The following is a 22,096-nucleotide window of genomic DNA, read 5'->3' as shown; positions in this document are numbered from 1 at the left end:
AAAAGAAAATGTCAATTTCCTGAGGACAGAATGAAATCTTTGCTAATTCGGGACAAAACTTCTAGTTTTGTTCCTCTGAGTCTAGGTCTGACCTGTTCACAAACCTTTTATTTGTATTAACATCATTCCTTATTTTACTAGGTTCTCCTACTAAACTAAATCCATTGCTTGGCACCCTAGCTGGAACAATACAACACTAATAAAGAAATATAAATATGAATATATATAATAAATACGAGGCGCAAGTAAAACAGACAAACAAGGCTTAAAGGTATGCTATGCTGTAAGGCCCCTAATATGCTAGATATTGAAATATGGTCACCTTTGGTCAAAATTCTTAAACTGTTTTTATTACAACCTTCGAGGAAGTTTTCCTCACTGGGACATTCAGTCATCTTGTGTGTTCCTTAACAATGTCTGAGAACAATTTGGAGAGTAAAGACCTCCAGGAAGGTACTTTTTGAAAACTTCTATCAATTATAGCGTGCTATCATTTGGAGCCTATACTGACTACCTTTAAGATATGAAAATATTTACGTGTGGGTAGGTATGTTGTGGTCCGGGAGTTCTCTGTGTGGGTTAGGATCAAAACAGACAAACGATGATTTACTTTACTGGGGTTTTACTTAAAGCAGACGGTTGCATTTCATGTGTATTAGAGTATGCTGCCCGCTATCACAACTTCTAGTCCTAAAACAATTATTAAGTGCATCGTGGTGTTCAAACTCACGCATATGAAGTATTCCTTCAATAGGTTAAATTAGAACAATACGGGGGGGGGGGGGGTAGCAGGAGCGGATGCAGAGGAATTGGCGGTGCCCTGTTCCCCTTCTGATTGCTTCGACGGCAATAAAAGCATCTGCAAACAAGAATTTGATCAAAATAAGATACACAGTGGAAATCTGTTAGTATACGCTTCTAAAACGCTGACGTTGCTTCATTTTCTATATTTAGATAGAATTGTCGGTATCTATATCGATATTTGCCCCCCCCCTCCCCTCGGGAAATACTAGCTTAGTAACTGATTATGCCTTTCATTGGTATAATCAGTTCCGCCTAAATTTGTATGCGCACTTTAGGTACTTCCGAAAGGACATAAAGTAGTGGAATTATTGAGGTTCTCGCACACAAGCGTAATAATACAGGCACACGGTGTATATACTAACAGGTAGTGTTATTATCAAATGCTTTGTACATATATAATTGTTTTGAATCTAGTAAAAGGATATTCTGAAAATAGTACAAACAAATGCACGCTTTGACATTATCGTATATACAGCATATACGCCAAACTAACAACGGATTTCGATCTCTTGGCATAAACAAAACAGAAGTCATCGTTTTCAGTGCAAAGTCAATCATCTAGCTTTTGCTCGTTATAACTGAGATCTGGAATATATCACCCTAATACATTCCATATAAAAAAATATATAACTGATTATTGGCTTATCGTCACAATCTGCGACATAATACATGAAAATAATCACAAATTATCACGCCGTACATGAAGTACCATCAATCTAGCTTTCTAAACGACAAACCAAATCCAAAGAGTTGGAGAATATATTCATTCAAATACTTTGGACACGTCTTGTTGGGGATAAAATGTGTGTGACAAGTTCCACTGAAATGTCTTGTTCTGCTAAAGATCACATGCTATGTTGACACTTTTGTAGATTTCAAAGTTTCCCAAATTTGCTGGTGGGCGGGTGTCTTTTTTATAAGAATTCAACTCTAACGGATATGTCAAACCCTGAAAGTCCCTCGTGAAAATGAACGATGGAGACACAACAGGTTGCTTTTATCACATATGAGTATATAGGCTTAAAGCATGCAACTGTATGAATGGTTAGTGTTCTTAAATAACGTATTTCGATAAACGAATTATACGGATTGATAAGAAATATCCTTAGTTCATGGTATTAAGATGATGATTTGTTTTTAAATATAACGCTAAAATTTGTTAATTATCAAGATATATCATAACATATAAAAACTGTAGCTCATTTGCATCACTATTCACGTTTCATTTCAAATATGATACGATTTTAATGTTTTCAACTTGTTGTTTACGTGACATTTATGATTCATAAATGTAATACAAAATAAAAAAGGCTCGGAGCGACGAAATGTCAACAAGTCAGATGAAATCAATCTCTAAGCTTCTTTTTAAAGGATATATACGACAGTGTTTTAATATGACCAATCTTATATTTGGTATATATGTATAAGTATGTATATATATATATATATATATATATATATATATATATATATATATATATATATATATCTTTGGTAGGTGGTAACTTAGCTACAAAATGGCGGACCAAACGTTAAAATGATGCTTTAAATCTTGACACTTTTATAACCTATTGTTTGTGATCGTTTGGGGGAGCCCTGAGAACGACGAGGTAACATATGTTTAGTTGCTATAACATTCATGATTTACAATGTGTTTGACCTGCCGGGTCGTTTCAAACGACAGTAGGATTTGCGACATGTTGTTGTCCTCGTGGTCTACCGTTGTCAAGTCGGTGTCAAAGGTTGACAGCTATACTGTGATCATTAAGTTTGTTTTTTTTGTTTCAATCGGCGTTCTATGGTTTATTCGAGCGTCCCATGGTTCTTTTATGTAGATAAGCTCATCAATATTGCTTCCAAATTTAGCGTGCTGCAAAAAAAAAAACTCTTAATCAAAAGCTCCAAAGTGCACTTCCCAGGAGGGATTCCGAATAACTTAAAAACAAAATCCCACGCATTTTGCGGGAGAGTTCCACCATGTGATGAATGAGATAATGTGAATGCATGGTGGTAATATGCTTGTTAGAATCGACGGAACACGAGCGCTTTTTCTCATTTTGTGGGGGTGGGGGGGGGTGGGGGATATTTGGTCGCAACGCTACTGATTTATTATACATTTTGTTTTTATAGAAAAAACATCTCAACAAATGATCCTGACCAAGGCCCGGACCATGGTCCCACAGTCATGTATTGTGCAAGGGTATATCCATTGAATTGACTAAAATAAATATATAGGCTTGCTTGCCGTCTTTGAATACGAAGAATTTAAAGGGATAATAACTTGTCCCTGTCTTTATTTTTTATGGGAATGAAGACTTAGGGGAGTAGATGGAGCCCGGGAGAGAGGAGGGGAGGGGAAGGGGAAGGGGCAGCGCTACAACGTGAGAGCAGAACTACGGAAAAATGACGCTAATTACCAAATGATGTAACAATGTCGTGTTAAATGATACTGGATGAATTTAATCTATATATCTCGTTGTCATTGCGATGCCTGTTAGGTTGATAGTAAAAAATAATAAACTACTGTACTTAGAAGAGGCGTTAACTGATTAACATGTTGGGAATCAATTATGAATATCAGAATAGGTATCGACTTTTATCATCCGTCTCGGTATAGGATCTTTTGACGCATACATGCAGTTGATTGCCTCCGTAATTGCGCGTAACAACGCGTTATCTCCATGGGAGTGAAAACACAAAACAGAATGATATGAGTTGTGATTAAATCAGGAAGCATCTCCGTGCCTACAAAACATATTTGTGGTTTCTAAAGCCTTGACATGCCTATATTATAATATCAAAACACTTCAGACAGAATATTGATAATTGATACTAACAATGTATTACTACGGTGACACCTTTTAAATAAGGTCATCCGACAACTCACTTATTCGTTCGTTATAATTATATTATTTTTTTGTTTTTTATCGACCAGCGAGACTGAAACGGTTTCACTAACGTACATATATTAAACTATTCACACGAAAAGATTCAATAAGTTTCAAAAACTCGACCTTTGTAAAAGTGACGAAACCACATTCATTGAAAAGTACAAAATATGTTTGACAACTTTTACATTGTTTGGCACTTGTACAATACTTTCATTAATTTTATTGCCAGGTCACTCAGAAGTCAGAACACTCTCCCTGGAGTGCCAAATTAGGCCATCATACGAATTTGACCTTATCACTTTTACTCCGAGTCAGAGATCTCTTCGTTCCTAAATTCATTGCTGGTGGGGGTGGGTGGGGGCGGGGTGGGGTAAGCTGGGATTACTGATTTGTGTGAGGCAAGCGAGGAGGGAGGAGGACGGACGTAGAACGCCAATGGTCACGTAACCAGTGGTTGTCATGTTTGAGCTTATCTTTGCCAAATATATAATAGGTATATACCGCATGTTTCTCATGTAGAGTTATTTTGACTGAATTTTGAACAAAATTAATAGTGTCTACATGTATATTTGTTGCCACTGTAATTTAGGTTCATACCGTTAGGCTATAAACATTTCTCACTTTGTATAATATAATTTACTCATGATAAATCATCTCGCTATATATATATCTGTGCTCAGGTCCTGTGTTCATTCATGCAGGTGTTAACACGGCGGAAAATGTGCCGTTGTAAACGAAACCAATCGTTATGAGTAACGTCATGTTTCGATACGGTATGTGGTATGCTAACAAATACATGCGCAGTAGACATGAATCGCAAATTCGTAATGATGCAGGTTTTAATGGTTATTTTCATTCTCCTTTAATCGTTCATAATTAGTCGGTTGTCATTCAAACGTTTTAACACGCAGTTAGGTCATTTTTAAGACGTAGGCTTACTGCGTGCAAGACGGTCTCCCAAAGATGTGGTACCTAAAAGATTGACGTCACTATGCACATTGCCTATAGTAACAGGTAAGGATAATTTCAACGACATATGTCCCAGTGGAAAAGGTTAATACTGAAAATTCAGTGTTGCCACATTATTATATTATGCAGTTAATAATAAAATAGCCAGACCCGTTCTGCTGAGATAAAATACTTACAAGTGTTGAAATAGGGAGTCCATGGCATACCGTAAAGAGATCGTGGGAATATTTATTGTGCAATTTACAGAAATAAAGCCATACAAACAATAACTGATAATACTCGGGAGGGATTTATAATCTTACATGAGAGTAAAAAATAATCTTAAACCTCTCGTCTCGTGACACTGGTTGTTGATATTCGACCGTACCCTCTCTATGGACATACATATCGATACACGTCAGGGACATGAACCCGTGTAGGTCTGGCTTTGCTCAGCATCCAGTCAGTTCATGACATTTAGCCCGCTATGTTATATAGCCTCTTAACAGGCTGCTGTCGAACTTGTGAGTTATTGGTAACATACCAGTATGAATGACGTAGACTCACCCAGCAAGCGTGTCTCTTAAATTTTTTACCTATAAAGTTATGCAAGCGCTTTTTGCTCTGAAGAAATCAATGGTGGAATGCCCTGATTCTTGAGCAAAATCATGCAACCAAGATAAAGCATGACATGCACGAAAACCCAACAACTTGATCAACTCTTAAGCCCCACCTCACAATCCCCCCCCCACCACACACCACCCCACCCTTTTAAATCGAGACTGTGACCGTATGGTCATGACGGCTTTATATATTGCAAGGGAGTCCCTCCGCTAATATGTTATACTGAACAGGACACATTTGTTTGTATACCGCAGGAAATCACCTATACAGCTTTAATAGTTTGATCCTAATTAGTAATTGTAGCCTATATACATACAAGGCGATGTGTAAACGTGAGGGGGGGGGGCTTTGGGAGGTGTTTTAGGGGAGGGTGAAACATTTGTGGATTTTATGAAGCCCCTAGATGTAACAATGTGCAATACTTACAGGTTACTTCCCAGCACTAGTTGTGAATTCGAAATTGTAGTTATGCTATCTGCATAAGTTTTCTCGGACAGAGTTATTAAGCGACATAAAATTAACTAATTTAAATAAGAATCGTCACAATGGGTCGATTTTGTTTTATAGTTTGTGTAATGACATTATATAAGTAAGTATAAAAAGTATCCCAGAGCTGTCGGTATATATTGCTGTGGCATAACCAACCAAATTACCCACCGAACTGGATAAATAGCTCTCTCAAGCCCCACCCGCCCCCCCCCCCCTCCGTAATTCCGCCTGTGCATAAACATTTATATAGTATATATATATAGAGAGAGGACATACCTTTCTTATTGCTATACCTATAGTGGTGAGACCATTACTATACCGTCGCCACCGCTATATGGCTAGTAAAAGAAGCATAGGTAATTGTACATTGTAGAATCTAGTTTTGTGACTGTTGTTTTCATAAAAACCGTCGTGGTTTATAACGAAGACGCTAAAACGTTAATCACGTGACCATTAGTTCACAAAGTATTTGTTTGACTGTGGTCTAACTTTCCTTAGATCTTCAGTCAAGGTGCTTTCAGACATATCGCGGAACTGAGTTACATACCAATACTATCATACTACTAACATGCCTTAGTTAGCAACGGTTGTAATGAATAATATTTATATGAGAGGACACTCAACCAGGAACTTTCCTCCTCTAGTTACGCCTATTCCTGCAGGGCCAACATTGATGTAAAAACTGAAGTCAGATGTTTTCAAATATCGCTTCTGTAACTCGATATACCTCTCAACATGCTGATATGCATATGAAGATTAATGTACTATGAAATCAAATAAACGTTTCCTTAGGAAATAGAGATTTGTTTTGACTGGATTTTCCCTAAATTGATATATATCTTTTTTTCTGAATCTGTCTAAACTAATTCATTATCGTAGCAGGTGTCTTAGTTCTTCCGTGTACGCGTCACAAACCCTGACCTAGTGGTGACTCCTTATATATTTCTGTTCAACATAGTTCAAATGTATACTATTTGCTGAGAGCAATAGTTCCCATGCAGGGAAGGAGGGAGTGATGCCCGTCATAATAGCGACAAGTTCTAGAAACAGGAAATGGTAATGTCGCAAAAAACTGCAACAGGCACAGGGTGCTGCTGATGGGGGTGAGGGTGGGGTGGAAGGTCGCTAAGGATTTTCACAGCGAATGAGTATCACTTAAGCTTGTTTCCGACACAGGCCCTCAATCTTACAATAATCGGGTTTGTGAGCCCGTAAGACCTTAGCTTTCAGCATTCTATATACCGGGTACCCTGCATATTGTTCAGTCTTGGTAAAAACATATAGTATGTATGTATATTAGATCCTCCTGCAAGCAGGAACTCGCGAAGAAGCCGCATTGGCTTATCAAAGCCGCAAGCTGACCGAAGTCAGTCTCTTACATTCATATTTAACGTCCATGATTATGAATTGTTAATTGTCAACAACTCTGTAACTGGACGACATACATTAATCTTGGAGTGACTCGAACCGGGGACCTTATGATTGAAAGGCACCGGCGTTAACCACTGAGGTAACACTCCTATACTCCTATACTATTTAATCTTTCTATCTTCTCTTTAAGGAACATATTCATTTCATTTTCATTCAATTCATTTATTTGTTTCCCCTTAATATACAGGTTTAATAGTTTATAGTTACTTACATAAATGCAAAGAAAAATATTAAAAGAGAAAAACTGCCCCTCCCTACACTCCCGAGGGAAAAGAAAGAAAGAATGAATGATCGTAACATATCAAGAATAAAGAAAATAAGTAAACTGGAAAAAAGGCACATACCTAAGATCGGAGAACAATGAAAGGAATTTCTAAATAGTTAATTGAATAAAATGAGCTAAGATTCTTACTGTACATTATTTATACAAAGGTCTCAAAGGCCCTTGGGAATTATTTACAAATTGTAATTACTCATAATCCAGTCACATTTGGCAATAGGAACCTATGCGTTGTTGGAAAGATATTTTTTAATCATTTGAAAATACGACCTTTAATACAACTGCCATAACTCGCGAACTGGAACTTCTTCAAAATAATGCTGCTCGTATAGTTTGTAAGAAAAGGAAAAGAGACCATGTCATACCACTACTGGAATCACTGTATTGGCTACCGATAGATTTTCGAGTGAAGTTCAAAATTAACCTACTCACATACAAAGCTCTGCACGGTCTCGCCCCCTACCACCTGTCTTGTCTCCTTGATAGTGTGCCTGATCTTTATTTCTTTACTTGCCCTTTAATCAAACTATTCCCAGTCCCCCTAGTACCCAAGTCCCCCAGTTTTGTGCAAAAAAAAGCATCAATATTGCCCCCTTTTCATAATTTAAAAGTGCCCCTATATTTGGTAACAATAACTAAAAGTATACACTCTTCCATTTTGTTTTTCGCAATTATTGAAAAGTGTCCTGTTGTTGCAAACTTGAAGAAACAAGGATATAACTAAAAAGTGCCTGTTGAAAACTTCCAAACACTGGAGTTGAGGAACGGAATGCACATTGGATCCATTTTGTCAGAAAGTGTGGAGACAACTTTGTGAGTTCTCAGTGGTATGTGGTATACCACCCTCAAATCAAAATCAAATGTCCCACTAATCCTCGAAGGTGTGTTGTCACAACTTGTAGGATTTATATACTTTCTGGTCATGTAAGCATATCTATCCGTTTTTGAGTCACTGTTGCCGTTATAACGATTAATAATGTTAGAGGCCATTTGAAGTTGAAGGTTTACAGTCTTGTTCAAGGTCAAGGCCCTCTCGCACGACTTTACAACTAAATCCCTGGTCATTGGTAACTTTTTCACACCCACACACCAAAGTGTGCACAATTAAATCAATCTCTTTTGGGCACCACAGTGCACCACATCCACGTGCCCCCCGGGTGGCGTATTTTTTTCCGGGGTTTCAGGTTTTTCAGGAATTTACAAATTCGTTTGAAATCAGGGTTAGGGTTTAGAAAGTGGGTTAGGGATCCAGTTTCAATGAAAATGAAGGATTGTCGTTCAAAATCTGGGGTCAAAACTAGGAAAAAAGATTCACAACATGTTTTTTTGAAAAAGCGTCACATGTTTGGAATCCAGGGATTTGATTGGCCGATGCCCACGTTCGTCCTGGGAAAAAAATACGCCCCCGGGTGACTTCCCATAGGGTGCATGCAGCCACAAACCGGCGCACACGACTATATTTAACAAGTTACCTCGCATTTTCATGTAGACATGATCAAGAACCATGAATGCATAGCACGTATACAGCTCGGTATGATTCATCTCTAGAGGTAAATCCCTAAGACAGAAGTTACTCAACATGAACGTTATTAGAAAAATAAGAAACTGAATCAGAACTTAGGGGCGTTATCCGACAATCTTGGGGGGTGGGGGAACAAATCTGGTGAGAATAGATATCGACTTTTTCATCCCTCTTGTGATAGGATCTTTTGAGAAACTTTGAAAGATGCAGTGGATTGTTTCCATAGTAAAGACACACAACGTTGATCGAGAGGCCGATTCTTGGGAGTCTCTTGGCTAAGATCAGGGAGCTATGACCTCCCATTTAGGTTAGATTAAGATTGTGTATACTCACGTGCTCATGTAGGCTCTTCCGAACATTTCATGTACATTACCAGGAACCTCAACACAGTTTTGACATTGGAGGAGGGGGAACCAATCATAGTGTTCAGTGCTTGTTGTTAATATGTCCACATGTGGCGGCGGCACATGAAATCACTTCTATCCCTAATTGTACTGCTATTGTGCGTAAGATGATACCTAATGAAAGAAACAACATGGGCCTATAAGTGTCGTTCCATTTAACTTGAGGGTATCACTTTTGTTTTTCGAACAAAAATTAACAGCAAAACAAAACCCACTTTTGACATTTTATATTACAAAATATGATGATACCATATACTATGATGCGTTGGAAAACATATTGTCAGATGTATCAATGAGAAGTTATTGACGGGAAAGTTAGAACTCTTCACAAGACTAGGAGATTGACTGTGTGTTCTCTATACGATTCGTTGTGCATTTTGCACTGAAAAATCTTATGTCGCGCTAGCCGACTTGTTCATATTCGTCACCTTGAAAATTTTAAAGGCAGGTGTCAGCCTCGGGAAATTTACTATCGGCGTACGGTAGTTCGTAAACTACCGTTACCAAGGTTAGAGAAAGAGGGTGCACGTCATGATGTATACAGGGAATACATATCGTATGGTATGTAATAGTTTCCCTATACCTTGTAGTACGTTAGGCTATTCTTCCTATACCGATTCTCGCGTATGTGGTTATATGGGGCTCTGTTTTTTTATTGTGTCACATCTGATCGTGTAAAGTGAATACCTCAATTAACTCCAGTCATTTGCTATTAGTCAATTAATCACTTCGGTGTATAGTCCGGATTATTTTCCGAGTGTGAATAATTCCGAGAGTCCTGACACGTCATTTGAAATTGCAGGCTAAATCTTCTTGTTGGATTGTCGTCATTCTATCCCCGGAGCAAAGTTTTACCAAAACAAAATTGAAATCAGATGAGGACAGGGGGTCCGGGTATGAGTCAACTTTGTATTTTTAGAAGCAAAACTTATACAATGAGTCAGTCAGTTGTTATCGATCCGGGAGATCAGTGACGTATGACCTTATTATGCAGCCCCTCGGGTCAAACCTAACACGGGTGAGACAAGTTCACTCAGTGGGGAAGACTGAAACTTGAGCTTCACCTTAGATCCACAAAATAACTTGTGCGTCACTCTAAAACACAGCCACGTGTCGTATAAGGTTACTGAAATTGTTTGACAGTTGGGTCAACAAATTGGATAGGACGGACACCCCCTGTGTGTGTGTCTAAGTTCGGTTCCATTTCGTTAATATATATGGTCACATTTACCTCAAAAGGAATAGTCCCTACTACTTGTGAAATGACGTAAAAGTCAAGATATTCTTCGTCCTTTTTCAAATTAAACCAAAGCGTCACAGAACAAGTCATAAAACTGTCTTCGTTCATTCGAAAAAAAAAGTCTCCGATCAAAGTTGGTTTGTTTTGGGAAGTGTTCAGTGCAACTAAGGATAATTGCTCTCGGTTGATTTCAGTGAAGCCAGCAGGTCCTATAACAGGTAAGACAAATTCACTACCTTCAAGCCATCAGTTATCACTCAATCAAGTTTGATTCATAGGTTTAACCCACGTTATTTCCCAAACTATATGGGTTGCTAAGCATTTACGGTATAGGTCGCGAGTTTCCGATGAACTTATACTGATCGTAAACGTTCTCCCTGTCAAGCGGTGAATTGTTTCCGAAATTTTGATAATGTGTTATTGTTGTCTAATGTTTCAGTCAATGTACAATCAATTGCAATCAAGTCAGTCAATATGTTATTTAATAACGTAATTAACGGCAGATTACCGGCATTAGACGTTTCTTTTTGCGCGAGTCTTCACACCCTTTAAAGGGCATAGGCCTATATGGTTACATCTCTATGTTCCGACGTCTCTATGTTCCGACGTCTCTATGTTCCGACGTCTCTATGTTCCGACGTCTCTATGTTCCGACGTCTCTATGTTCCGACGTCTCTATGTTCCGACGTCTCTATGTTCCGACAATTTTTTTTGGACTCTTAATTTTTTTTGACCAAATTTTTTTCGGACCCATTTTTTTCGGACCCAATTTTTTGGGACCCATTTTTTGGGACCCAATTTGTTGGTACTTCATGTTTTTGGAGACTCATTATTATTGGACCCCCATTTTTCGGACCGTGGGGTGGGGACTGACGGAAAAAAAGTTGGTGTTAGGGGTCGCAGGTCCCGGTGGTCCACTTTTAGGTCCCGACCGTCTCTGGTCCTAATTAGGGGTCAGGAAAAAATTGGTCAGAAATCATGTTGGTCCAAAAGTTGGGTCCCAACAAATTTTGGTCCGAAAAATTTTGGTCCAAAATAATTGGGGTCCCAAAAAACATTGGTCAGAAAAAAATTTGGTCCGAAAACATGTTGGTAAAAAATTTTGCACAAAGAAATATGGGTCCGAAAAAAATTGGGTCCAAAAAATTTTAGTCCAAAAAAATAAGGTCCGAAAAAAAATTGGGTCACAAAATAATGGGGTCAGAAAAAAATTGGGTCCAAAAAAATTTTGGTCCAAAAAAATCGGGTCCGAAAAAAATCAGGTCACAACAGAATGGGGTCCGAAAAAAATTGGGTCACAAAAAAATGGGTCCGAAAAAAATTGGGTCATAAAAAATTGAGTCCAAAAACTTGTCGGAACATAGAGACGTCGGAACATAGGGATGTCACCGCCTATATATATTGCACTGTCACATTGGTACTAGTATTAGTATGCTAGTACTAGTGCGTTATGGCCACACAAGTATAAGCCAACTCAAGATCTGGGAAACAGTGGGGGGGGGGGGGGCAATGTTACCCCTGTAATTATAATCTCTTCTCTGTGTGGTAGCATGGTGAACGTCTGGCAAACATTATACATTTAAATACTTTACTATCTACTTCCGTTTAACTATAGGCTTCCCTGTATACCTATACATATCAGTCTAATTAGCGTTGTTCCGTCGGTGCATATCCATAGTTTTAATTATATACAGTATGCCATATGTGTGTAGTGTTTATTAAGTTTATTACATTACCTACTGCATGGGTCTGTCCAGCGTGGGCCGATGTAGTTGAATAATTGTTATTAAGAGTATGCACTTCTTTCAACAAGTTCAACTAACTCCGCCCAGCTCTGGGTTAGCTTTCGAATTTACTGTATGATCTGTAAACATCATTTGTGTTGTTACGAGCACGACAAGAATGGACACATAAACACAATACTCCACATTTTCGCCTGTCTACCAAGTGCTAGTATTGCAAGTGTGTAGAATCTATCCAGCAGAGTATTAACCAGACTGTAACATTGGTTAAATGTTGGTTGAGTTTGCTTCTTCTAACGATATCTTGAGTTATCCCCTGTAGGTTTGATAAAGTTGGCAAACAACTAAAAACGAATCTGCAATAACCTTCCATACATCTGGGCAACTACAAGTTACACAAAATAAAATAATAATATATATATATAATCTATATATCTATATATAGTCTATATATAGGCTATATATAGAATATAAGTATAGACTATATATATGTATAAACTATATATATATATATATATATATATATATAGCCTATATTATACAAATACCGTAATGAATGGTTATAAGTGCAATAGTGCAAATATTTCATGAGTTGAAAGATGGAATGTTCCATTCAACGAGGCGCAGCCGAGTTGAATGGAACAAATTACATCTTTCAACGAATGAAATATTTGCACTTTATTGCACGAATGGAAACCATTCATTATTTGTTTTATACAACACCTTCAAATTTGGATATAATTGGATGTAAAATGTACTCATGCAACAGATTGTTTTGAACAGACAGGTTTCTCTGCTCCATTGAAAAAAGTGCTATCAAAAAGTATAACACATGGTTCTATTTCATAGAGTGCAATAGAGCGGATTTTGCATGCAATCGACGAGCAATTGACCAATCAAATGGCCGGAATATAATTAGGTGTTGTATAATAAATCAAATAACACACACCGTTTCGAATATGTGCCAAGGTTTTTAAAAATGTGAAATTATCGTTTTTGCGGCTATAAAAGTACATGTTACTAAACACAAAAAGACTTTATCTTAAAATTAAATCTCTAGTTATTTTATGACAGGTCAAAGATATATAAAGTACTTCCTGCTGAGTATTTTATTACCGTCATAATTGATATGACATTCATAAAGACAGAAACGGAAGAGTCCAGAGAGTGGAAATTAGAGCGGAAATTTGGATATTGATAAACCTGAGTAGGTCGAATGGTTCTGGCAAACTTATTGTGCCCCATGCAGATTGTATCTATTTTGTGATGCCACTTAGGCTAGCGTCGTAACTGCTATAGGGTCGCATGTAATATAAGAAGCCTATACCGCTATATCATGTATAGTATATACTCTGAGAGTTACAATGAAATTATAACAACTTTATATTGTACATGCTGCATGCATGTTTACTCCTTCATTCCTACCCTGTCCATGTACTATGGGCAGATGTACATACATCCCTGCTAACGAGTCAGCTTAATCAAAGTTAACACAGCATTATACGTACTGTGTCACGTGATTTTAATGCAGCAATTTGTTTTTGATCCAGGGCAATTTATTGATTATATTCGAAAGTTACAGACCATATGTATAGTTTATTAGTTTAATTAATTCTGCTAGTCAAGTGTCTTTTTACGGAAGTGAAGTTAAAGTCGATTTTTTTTATGGGGGGGGGGCCTTTACGTGTGATTCATACTTGATAATGAGTCTGGACGACCAAATGTTGTGAATTGAATGAACTTTATGAATGTTTTACTTACCCATTATCCTTCGTTTAGTTAAACAAACGAATAGGTATCTTAGACTTAATTATGATCATATGCGATCTCTTTTTTTTCCAGTAATTTCGGAGCAGATTCGGTAAAATTGCCCACTAGAAGCACTGAACTGCTTTAATTTTACTAAAGTAACTTCTATATGTCTCACTTCCCACCATACAGATTCACTGGAGTAACAAGTAAACAATGTTCCGCAGCAACCCTTTGAAGTATTTCTTCTCGTCCAAAACAGTGATACAATCAGCTGGTAATTATAACATTACGGCTAGAGTTCAATATGCAAATAAAACTAACCCTAAATAATCTATACAACTGCAATGAAAATGTTGCAGGGCTCTTTTAACTAATTAAGTTTTAACATTGTTTAGAAACGTAAGTTAAAAACGAAGACATGTACATGCTTGTGTAATCTAGACGTTATTTTTGTCATCAATCAAAAAAAAAACGACTTGTTGAATCAAGCAATTTTGGATTACTCCTTTCGCTATACAGAGAGCATTCACTGGCGGATCCAGGGCCTTTGTTTGGGAGGGGCCAAAGTGGCATTAGAGTGATATGGGGAGGGGTCTAAGGGGAGGGGGTGCCCTCCCCTTTTCTATTGCTGAATGCCCTCAGATGCAATTTGGTGCGACAAAAGTGTACAATGGTGATGTTAATTTACTTGTAAAAAAAATGTTTCCCAGGTGTAATTTTCTAAAATATTTATAAAACAAAGTTGGGATCTTCTTTCTCAAGAAATTTTATTTCTCATAGGTTATAAATTTCTTACAACCAGCCTGTAACTGCAAAATGGTGTTAAACTGTAAATCCTCATGCTCATACATTTACATAGCTCCCAACTCTTGAGAAAGCAAATGCTGGTCCATGCCACGAATCGCCGTCCTAGGGGAGGGGCAGGCGCGGCGGAACGGGAAAATTATTGGGGGGGGGCTAATGTGTGGAGACTATCTAAGCGGAGCGCCACCATCGGTTGGCGCGGAGCGTACAAGAAAATTTTGGGGTTTTCAAACCCCCAGATGGCCGGAAACGGCACTTCCCGAGTGTTTTATGCTGCGAATACCTAGCCCTAAAATATGGGTTTCCAGCCTGCAATTTCTCAGATTGCACGTAAAAATCTGTAAACACATTGTACTGTAATTTGTATATTCGATGGTGTTTTAAGAGAGTAGCTATTATTCGTAGTGTACTCGCAAAGACGTTTTTGAGTGTAGTAAATTACTACTTGCAATTAAATGCAATAATTAAATAAATGTCATAAGAAAAAACAGAAAGCATTTCTTAATGTCAACAAATGGGTAATTCCAAAACCATGTGCAGTTGCCAACAAATTTCTATGAACCAAGCACTGTCACGAATGCATGTACCTACGGAAGCGTAGAAGGGACATTGCATTGACCAGTTACCAACTTGACAAAACGACAATTATCTGCATATTGACGAGTTGACGAGATGGTAACGTGACAAAATTCAGAAAATTTACGTTTTGACGAGATAACGGATCTCGTCAATGCATCAATTTTCTGCAAATTGACGAGTTGCACACTTACTACCATCTCGACAAAATGACAAAATTCAGAAAATTGACGTTTTGACGAGATAACGGATCTCGTCAATGCGAGGGTCCCCCCAGCATTTACTAAAATTATTACACCTATGTAGTATACGTGTTCATCGGACAGATCGACAAGTATGCATTGAAAAATGGGCAGATGCACGTTTCGGAGCCTTGGTATATTGGGGGGGGGGCTTATCATGCATTTGCCCCCTCAACATTTTCATTGGGGGCTGAGCCCCCCAAGCCCCCCGGTTCCGCCGCCAATGGGTAGGGGTATAAGGGGAGGGGGTGTCCCCCTCCCCTTTTGAATTTGTTTGGAATCCTGGTGATGCCTACATGTAAAATGGTGGCACTTAGAAAGGCTTTTGTCACCCAAAATTTTCTGAGAAATATGCATTGTTTTGTGTGTAACATCAATAAATTGAATAGTAGGTGATAATTCATTCTTTCCCGTGGCATGAAAATGTTCGCTGCTCGCCCCAATGAAAAGAATTATAGGCTAATTTGAGGTTCAAATGAATGCTGTAAAGGAGGTTTTATACTCTATTATGCTAAATGCTAAAGAAATGATGGTTGCTAAGTCAAAATTTGATGCAATTTTTTTTATGTATACTTGACAATTAAAATGCGGTTTTTCGGACGCTTGTGCGGGTCAGCGGGTTTGGGTGTTAGAATGCGGGTCTAATTCCCGCGAATTGCGGGTCAGTTGGGAGCTCTGCATTTAATTTTAAACCAGAAAACGAAAAGGTTTAGACTAGTCTACCACTGCTATTCCTCTCGATTTTTTTAATTTCCAATCATATAATTTAGCGGATGTTCGGATGTTCGGGGCCATGGCCCCCCTTGGCCCCCCCCCCCTTGGATCCGCCAGTGAGAGCATTTTGTGAAACTGAAAGAACACTTAGAAGAGGCTAAGTATATTTCGTTGTCATTTATTTCCGTCATATGCAAGATTGAAAATAAGGAGCCCCGTGACCAGGTGCCAAATTTTTGGGTGAAAAGTGGCAAAAAGTGCACGGGACTATCCGGTGGAATTGAGGTCCACCTGAGAATAACCAGGGGCCATTAAGGTGGAACTGAGGTCCACCTGAGAATAACCAGGGGCGTTTAGTCATCTTACATTCATACACCCTTTTAATGAGCAGCACTATCATCAAGACGGGCTTGCATGTATATTATTTATTTTCGCTGTAATTGTTTCTATATTTGTAATCACAAGAAAACCTAATTATATCCCGAATTGTGATAATTGGTTGGACGCTAATATACACAGTTAGATTGAAACAGATCCAACTAAATTTTCTCACGAATCTACGGGGGAGGGAGTGGGGGTAAGATACATGGGATTTGTCCCCATTATGTTCACCATTGATAATGCAGGGTAGCACCACTATATGCAAACAAACATTTACTCTCATAATGCATTAGTATTTCCTGTTCATACATAAAGATAGATCGAAAGTGATATATGCCTAAAGTATGAGCGCAGTTATATATAATGTATATATATATATACACATTATACAGGTAAGCCTCAGGAAGCCATTAACGATAGGGAAAGCGACAATGCATATCGTATTGATAATCTTGCTTTACTATCTGCTGGTCATCATATACGGTGACCATTTTCTAGATATACCGATATCCAAACTCGCTATCCTATAAAGCATATAGGCCTATATATGTAGCCTATTTATATAGCTTATATATATATATATATATATATATATATATATATATATATATATATATATATATATATATGTATATATATATATACTTCCAGCCTCCACCGGGATTCGAACCCAGGGCTCCCGCTTTAGATGCGGACACCCTAACCACTAGGCTATGGACGCTGATTGTATGTCCAGAGGTTCGAAACCGGCAAGGAAGGTCGTAATTCCACTGTAGGCGTTTGTCACCTGTACCGACCAATACTAGTTCTGTTTTGGTGACATATTTGCCTTACTGTGGAGATCAAACATGATGCTATGCTATATGTATATTCTTTTTACTCTCTGCCCATGCAAACCATTCACCAACAATTAACATATTACGTGAGCAGACTCGTCGCATGTTTGTGAATATTGCATATTTCATTTCTGTAGAGCTCAAACTATATAGACCATTTACTCATTCATCCTTAAACTTGATAAGAACAATGAATGTTGAAATGTTTGAAAGATTAAATCGGCTTTAATGCGTCCTTGAACGATCTACGATATATAGCCTTATTGAGGAAATAGAGTATAAATTATCTCTATACATCACATGACTGATAGCTCAGCCGTATATAAGCAGGCTATACAGGCTGCACTGAGGTAAGTGAACTTTGATTTAGTAACGATCATTGAGTACTCGGAGCTGAACGTGCTGGAATTAAGTATAGTATTATTATCATTGAGTTGTGTTGACTCTTCGTTTACGAAGCGTATTATATAGCAAAGCATTCCAATCTCTCTGCATTCAGTTTGGAAAAAAACTGTGGAGTTCTGTTTTCTCTTTATCTAATGTGAATTAATCTCTCTTTTCGCGGAATTTTCACAAGTTGAATATAAAATATATAATATGGCAGATATTTTATTGGAAACTGATCATCCCACAAACCCTGACAAGGAAACAGGTAAGTGGGAGATTACACTGTTTTATATACCTGTTTGTTTTGTTATAGTTTGTTATACTTACTTAATGGCTTGAGAAGTAGGCCTATATAGCATTTTAGTTTGTCATTGAGTACTACGTAAATTATTGTCTCTGCTTAATATCATAAGTAATGAATGGGTGGCAGCTGCAGGTTGGTCAGTGTGCTTATGACAGTCTCGGTCAACTTTTTTTTCAAATATCGAAATTTTCAATAACTTTCAACTTTTCCTATCTAAAAAATAAAAAAATACAGTTATAAATCACTTCCCATCGGATCCGGGATTGTAGTTTTGATTTCAAACAAATATTATATAAAACTCGTGCAGATCCGTCTGATACGAATGTTATGTTATACTTAAGCCGGCCCTAGCAAACAGTTTTTTCTTCCCCGTTCGAAAAGTTGCAGGAAAGAAAAACAAAGATCCATGTTTTGATTGACAAATTTTCACTGACGTTGCAAGTAATTCCCCCTCATTTCTGCATAAGTCGTCAAAATGTTAACGTAACAAACAACGTTGGTTTTCATATATTGTAATATGAAGTCATTTTGTCTTTCATGGAAAGGAACGAAATAGGAAATGAACCACCTTTTAAACTTTTGATCGTTTCCAACAAAATTTACCTATATTCTAACACACTGAAATGACTCGCATGGCAATTCCATTCGCTCAAAAAAAAAAAGAAGTGCGTCATTGACGTGGACTATATGCACTGGTCTGACACCTTCATCTTTGATTACTATGCTACAAAATATCTTGAAGCTGAATCACTGAAAAGATCATATTTTGATATATTTTGATCATATTTTGCTATGAGAACAATTAAGGCAAATTTGCTGTATAAGTGAAGGAATTCTGCTTTCATAGATATAATCAATAAGCTGTGACATTTATTAAACAAACCTTTACACTATCCTAAAAACCCATGATGCCATCTTGCAGGGCCCCAGACACACCTGTGAAATTGGGGGCAGGAGACTAATTTTCACTAGTGTTGAAGGTGCTCTGTATACGGTTGCATATTTCACATATGGTGTTCAAGGCCTGTGGTATGGCCCAGTCCTGGGGTCGCTACGGGGCACGTGGTGGGTCCAGAATCGAATCCATGGCAGAGGTTAGGGCAAGAGGTCCCTGGAAGCTTATGAAATTTGGAGCTTTTGTACAGCATTTTCTGGCCCAGCTGGAACCCAAAGTGGGTTGTCTTTAATGTTTAAGGCCTTCATCGCGCCTCAAAGAATGTTTGAATTTTGATGTTAATAACTTGTTTGATAAATGGTAATAAGTCAACCAACACAAGTCAACTTCAAGTTAACTCTATTATTACATTTTCCTATTTGGTTTTGTATTTCATCTTCTAAGAAGCTGACCTATAATCTAAAAATAATGACTGGTCTCTTGGAGGCTAAATATGCATGCATCTAAATCCCCAGATGTTTAAAGGTCTGCTGTATAGACCCCAACTATAGCACGATATCATGGAAAAGTTTCTTGAGATTACGTAATCGACCTGCCTTGGTCGTAAAATGACCTCTTTCTAACAATTAGTCTGCAACGCCTGCCACATACTTTTCTTGTATGAGGATCATTGTGTGTACACTGTATGATTAACTATACACTTTAGACATGGACACAACTCCACACAGTGTTTACGCAAATAGGCTAATGGTGTTAAGAAGCTATGCAGGCAAATTGTAGGGCCTGCGGTCGATTTACGACCGTGGCAGGTCGATTACGTAATCACAAAACGTTCCTAGCTATAGCGTGCTATAATTGGAGCCACTAAAGCAAATCTTTAAAGGGGCATTACTCAAAAAATAAAATAAAAGTGATATAGAAATGAACCGGAATGGTAGCAGTGTTTTTAACTGTGTACAAGATATCAAACATGTGCCTTAAATCATCCTCTTAACACTGCTAACTTCCGTGATGTAGCCTATATACAATTAGAATGTTGCGTTGGTCAAGGGGAGGACGATCTGTTTACTTGTCACCTTTCACTATAGATCCGATGTGACGACATTAAAACATCCGGGGTATCAGTGATCTCCCCCATATGTCAATATAATGGCCTCGAGCACAGGACAGATCTATAATGTAAACGGGGACAGAGTCATATTCCAGGCAACTGTAAAACGAGGAAAGCATTTGTTATGAAATGAAATATTCAAAAGTTGAAGATCAAGAATAGATAACTAGTAAAGGAGGTAACCATTTGATTAGAACTGACCATGGTGGGAAGGAAGTTACTGCCAATGTGTAAAGATATTGGCTTCTAGCGAGCCCACGTAGTATATACAAGACACTGACACGAATACATTGAATTTAAAATTAGGTGGTTCAACTGTACAGCTTCCAATTATACACCAATTTATGTTACAGTATAATCAGTAGTTATATATGATATAGCAGTATATAAACACTGTCTGTTGTGATTTTCTACGAGTCTACAGAGATAAATAGCTCAGTACAACCTTAAATGAGTTCGGATAGTAATATACCGATAAGTGTAAGAATAGACTACAACTATATAACACTTTAAAATTACCGGATGAGTGCGAGTGTACAATGAAAAATTCCCCTTTGATATGATATAGGCCTACGGATACAATTTCCTTAATTATCATGTATACCTTTAATGTATGCAATCTTACACCTATTGGTTTCTATATATATGTACCATGCCCAATGCCCTGAGTACTAGAACGAGTACAAATTCCATAAGGCACATAATTATTTCAGTTTCAGTAAAGAGTTCTCTGTACTATAGTATCCACTCAACCAAAATGTTGATTTCTGGCATTTACTCCTCATTACAAACAAATACACGTTGAGGACCTCTACGTATACAGTTTTATAGTTCAGTATGAAGTGTGTATATTTGCCGCTCGTTGTAAACGTATATGGTGAAGAGAAGAGTCCTTCAACTGAAGGGCTTGAATGCAATTGACCCGTCGCAAATTGTTTCGACAAACTGAAGCTTTCTGCTATAAAAATCCTTAAAAGTCTGTCCTGTGTTGGGATAGTAAAACATGCATGGATCAGTTTTATTTTTGACAATTTCCGTGACTTTGTTACTGGGTCGAAGGGCAACTTCATATATGTTGGCTACAGTTGACGGATATAAGTTTATACGGAACATACACGAGACACCCAATCCGACTAATGCATGCAGGACATGACGTGTTGTATTAGACCTATACACATCGTCATCAAAAGACTATACATGGGAGTATACATGAGACATTCAATCCTACAGTATATAATGCATGCATTACGAACGTTTTTTTAGACCTACACATCGTCATCACGTAGACTCCATATGGCATGTATGAGACATTCAACGCGACTAATGCACTGGCATACAGAACAGACGTGTTATATAGAAATATATATGTTCACATATCCTATGCATAAGCAGCTTAGGCATAACATGACCCACCCAATGCATACAGAACAAACGTACCGTACTGTATTAGACCTACATAACATCACATATATACACGATACATTGCCGCATTACATGAGACACCCACTTCGACGTATATGCACCAGAAGAAACTATATAGGCGTATCTACCACACCTCCCGGCCGACCGGCTGATATAAGCCTACTATAGGCTGATATAGTAGACTCGGTGCATCATATGGGCCTACTCGCCTTCTATTTGTGACTTGGTAGCTGAGACAGTCGTGCTGATTGCAGTCCCGTCGTTTCTTAGGTTACAGTTATTTATAGACGCTTGACT

The 22,096-nt window shown here is 37.9% G+C and overlaps 1 protein-coding gene across 3 annotated transcripts in view; it reads left to right on the top strand.

Annotated features, from left to right (window-relative positions):
* LOC139962659 (uncharacterized) overlaps positions 1-22,096 on the top strand; it is a 52,954-nt gene that overhangs the window by 1,756 nt on the left and 29,102 nt on the right. The window contains exons 1-2 of one of the 3 annotated variants that reach the window (XM_071962868.1): positions 10,697-10,851; positions 14,317-14,401. The exons of 1 other annotated variant lie outside the window; for it this stretch is intronic. In XM_071962868.1, the coding sequence (XP_071818969.1) occupies positions 14,341-14,401 (61 nt within the window). In that variant the 5' untranslated portion in view covers positions 10,697-10,851; positions 14,317-14,340. Of the gene's footprint in view, positions 1-10,696; positions 10,852-14,316; positions 14,402-18,045; positions 18,333-22,096 lie in introns of those variants that run through there. One more of the 3 variants, XM_071962929.1, reaches the window with a different exon arrangement.

The sequence above is a fragment of the Apostichopus japonicus genome, chromosome 1 (genome assembly GCF_037975245.1).
Source record: "Apostichopus japonicus isolate 1M-3 chromosome 1, ASM3797524v1, whole genome shotgun sequence".
Lineage (NCBI taxonomy): Eukaryota > Metazoa > Echinodermata > Holothuroidea > Aspidochirotida > Stichopodidae > Apostichopus > Apostichopus japonicus.
This window is presented reverse-complemented; position numbering and strand designations above follow the sequence as displayed.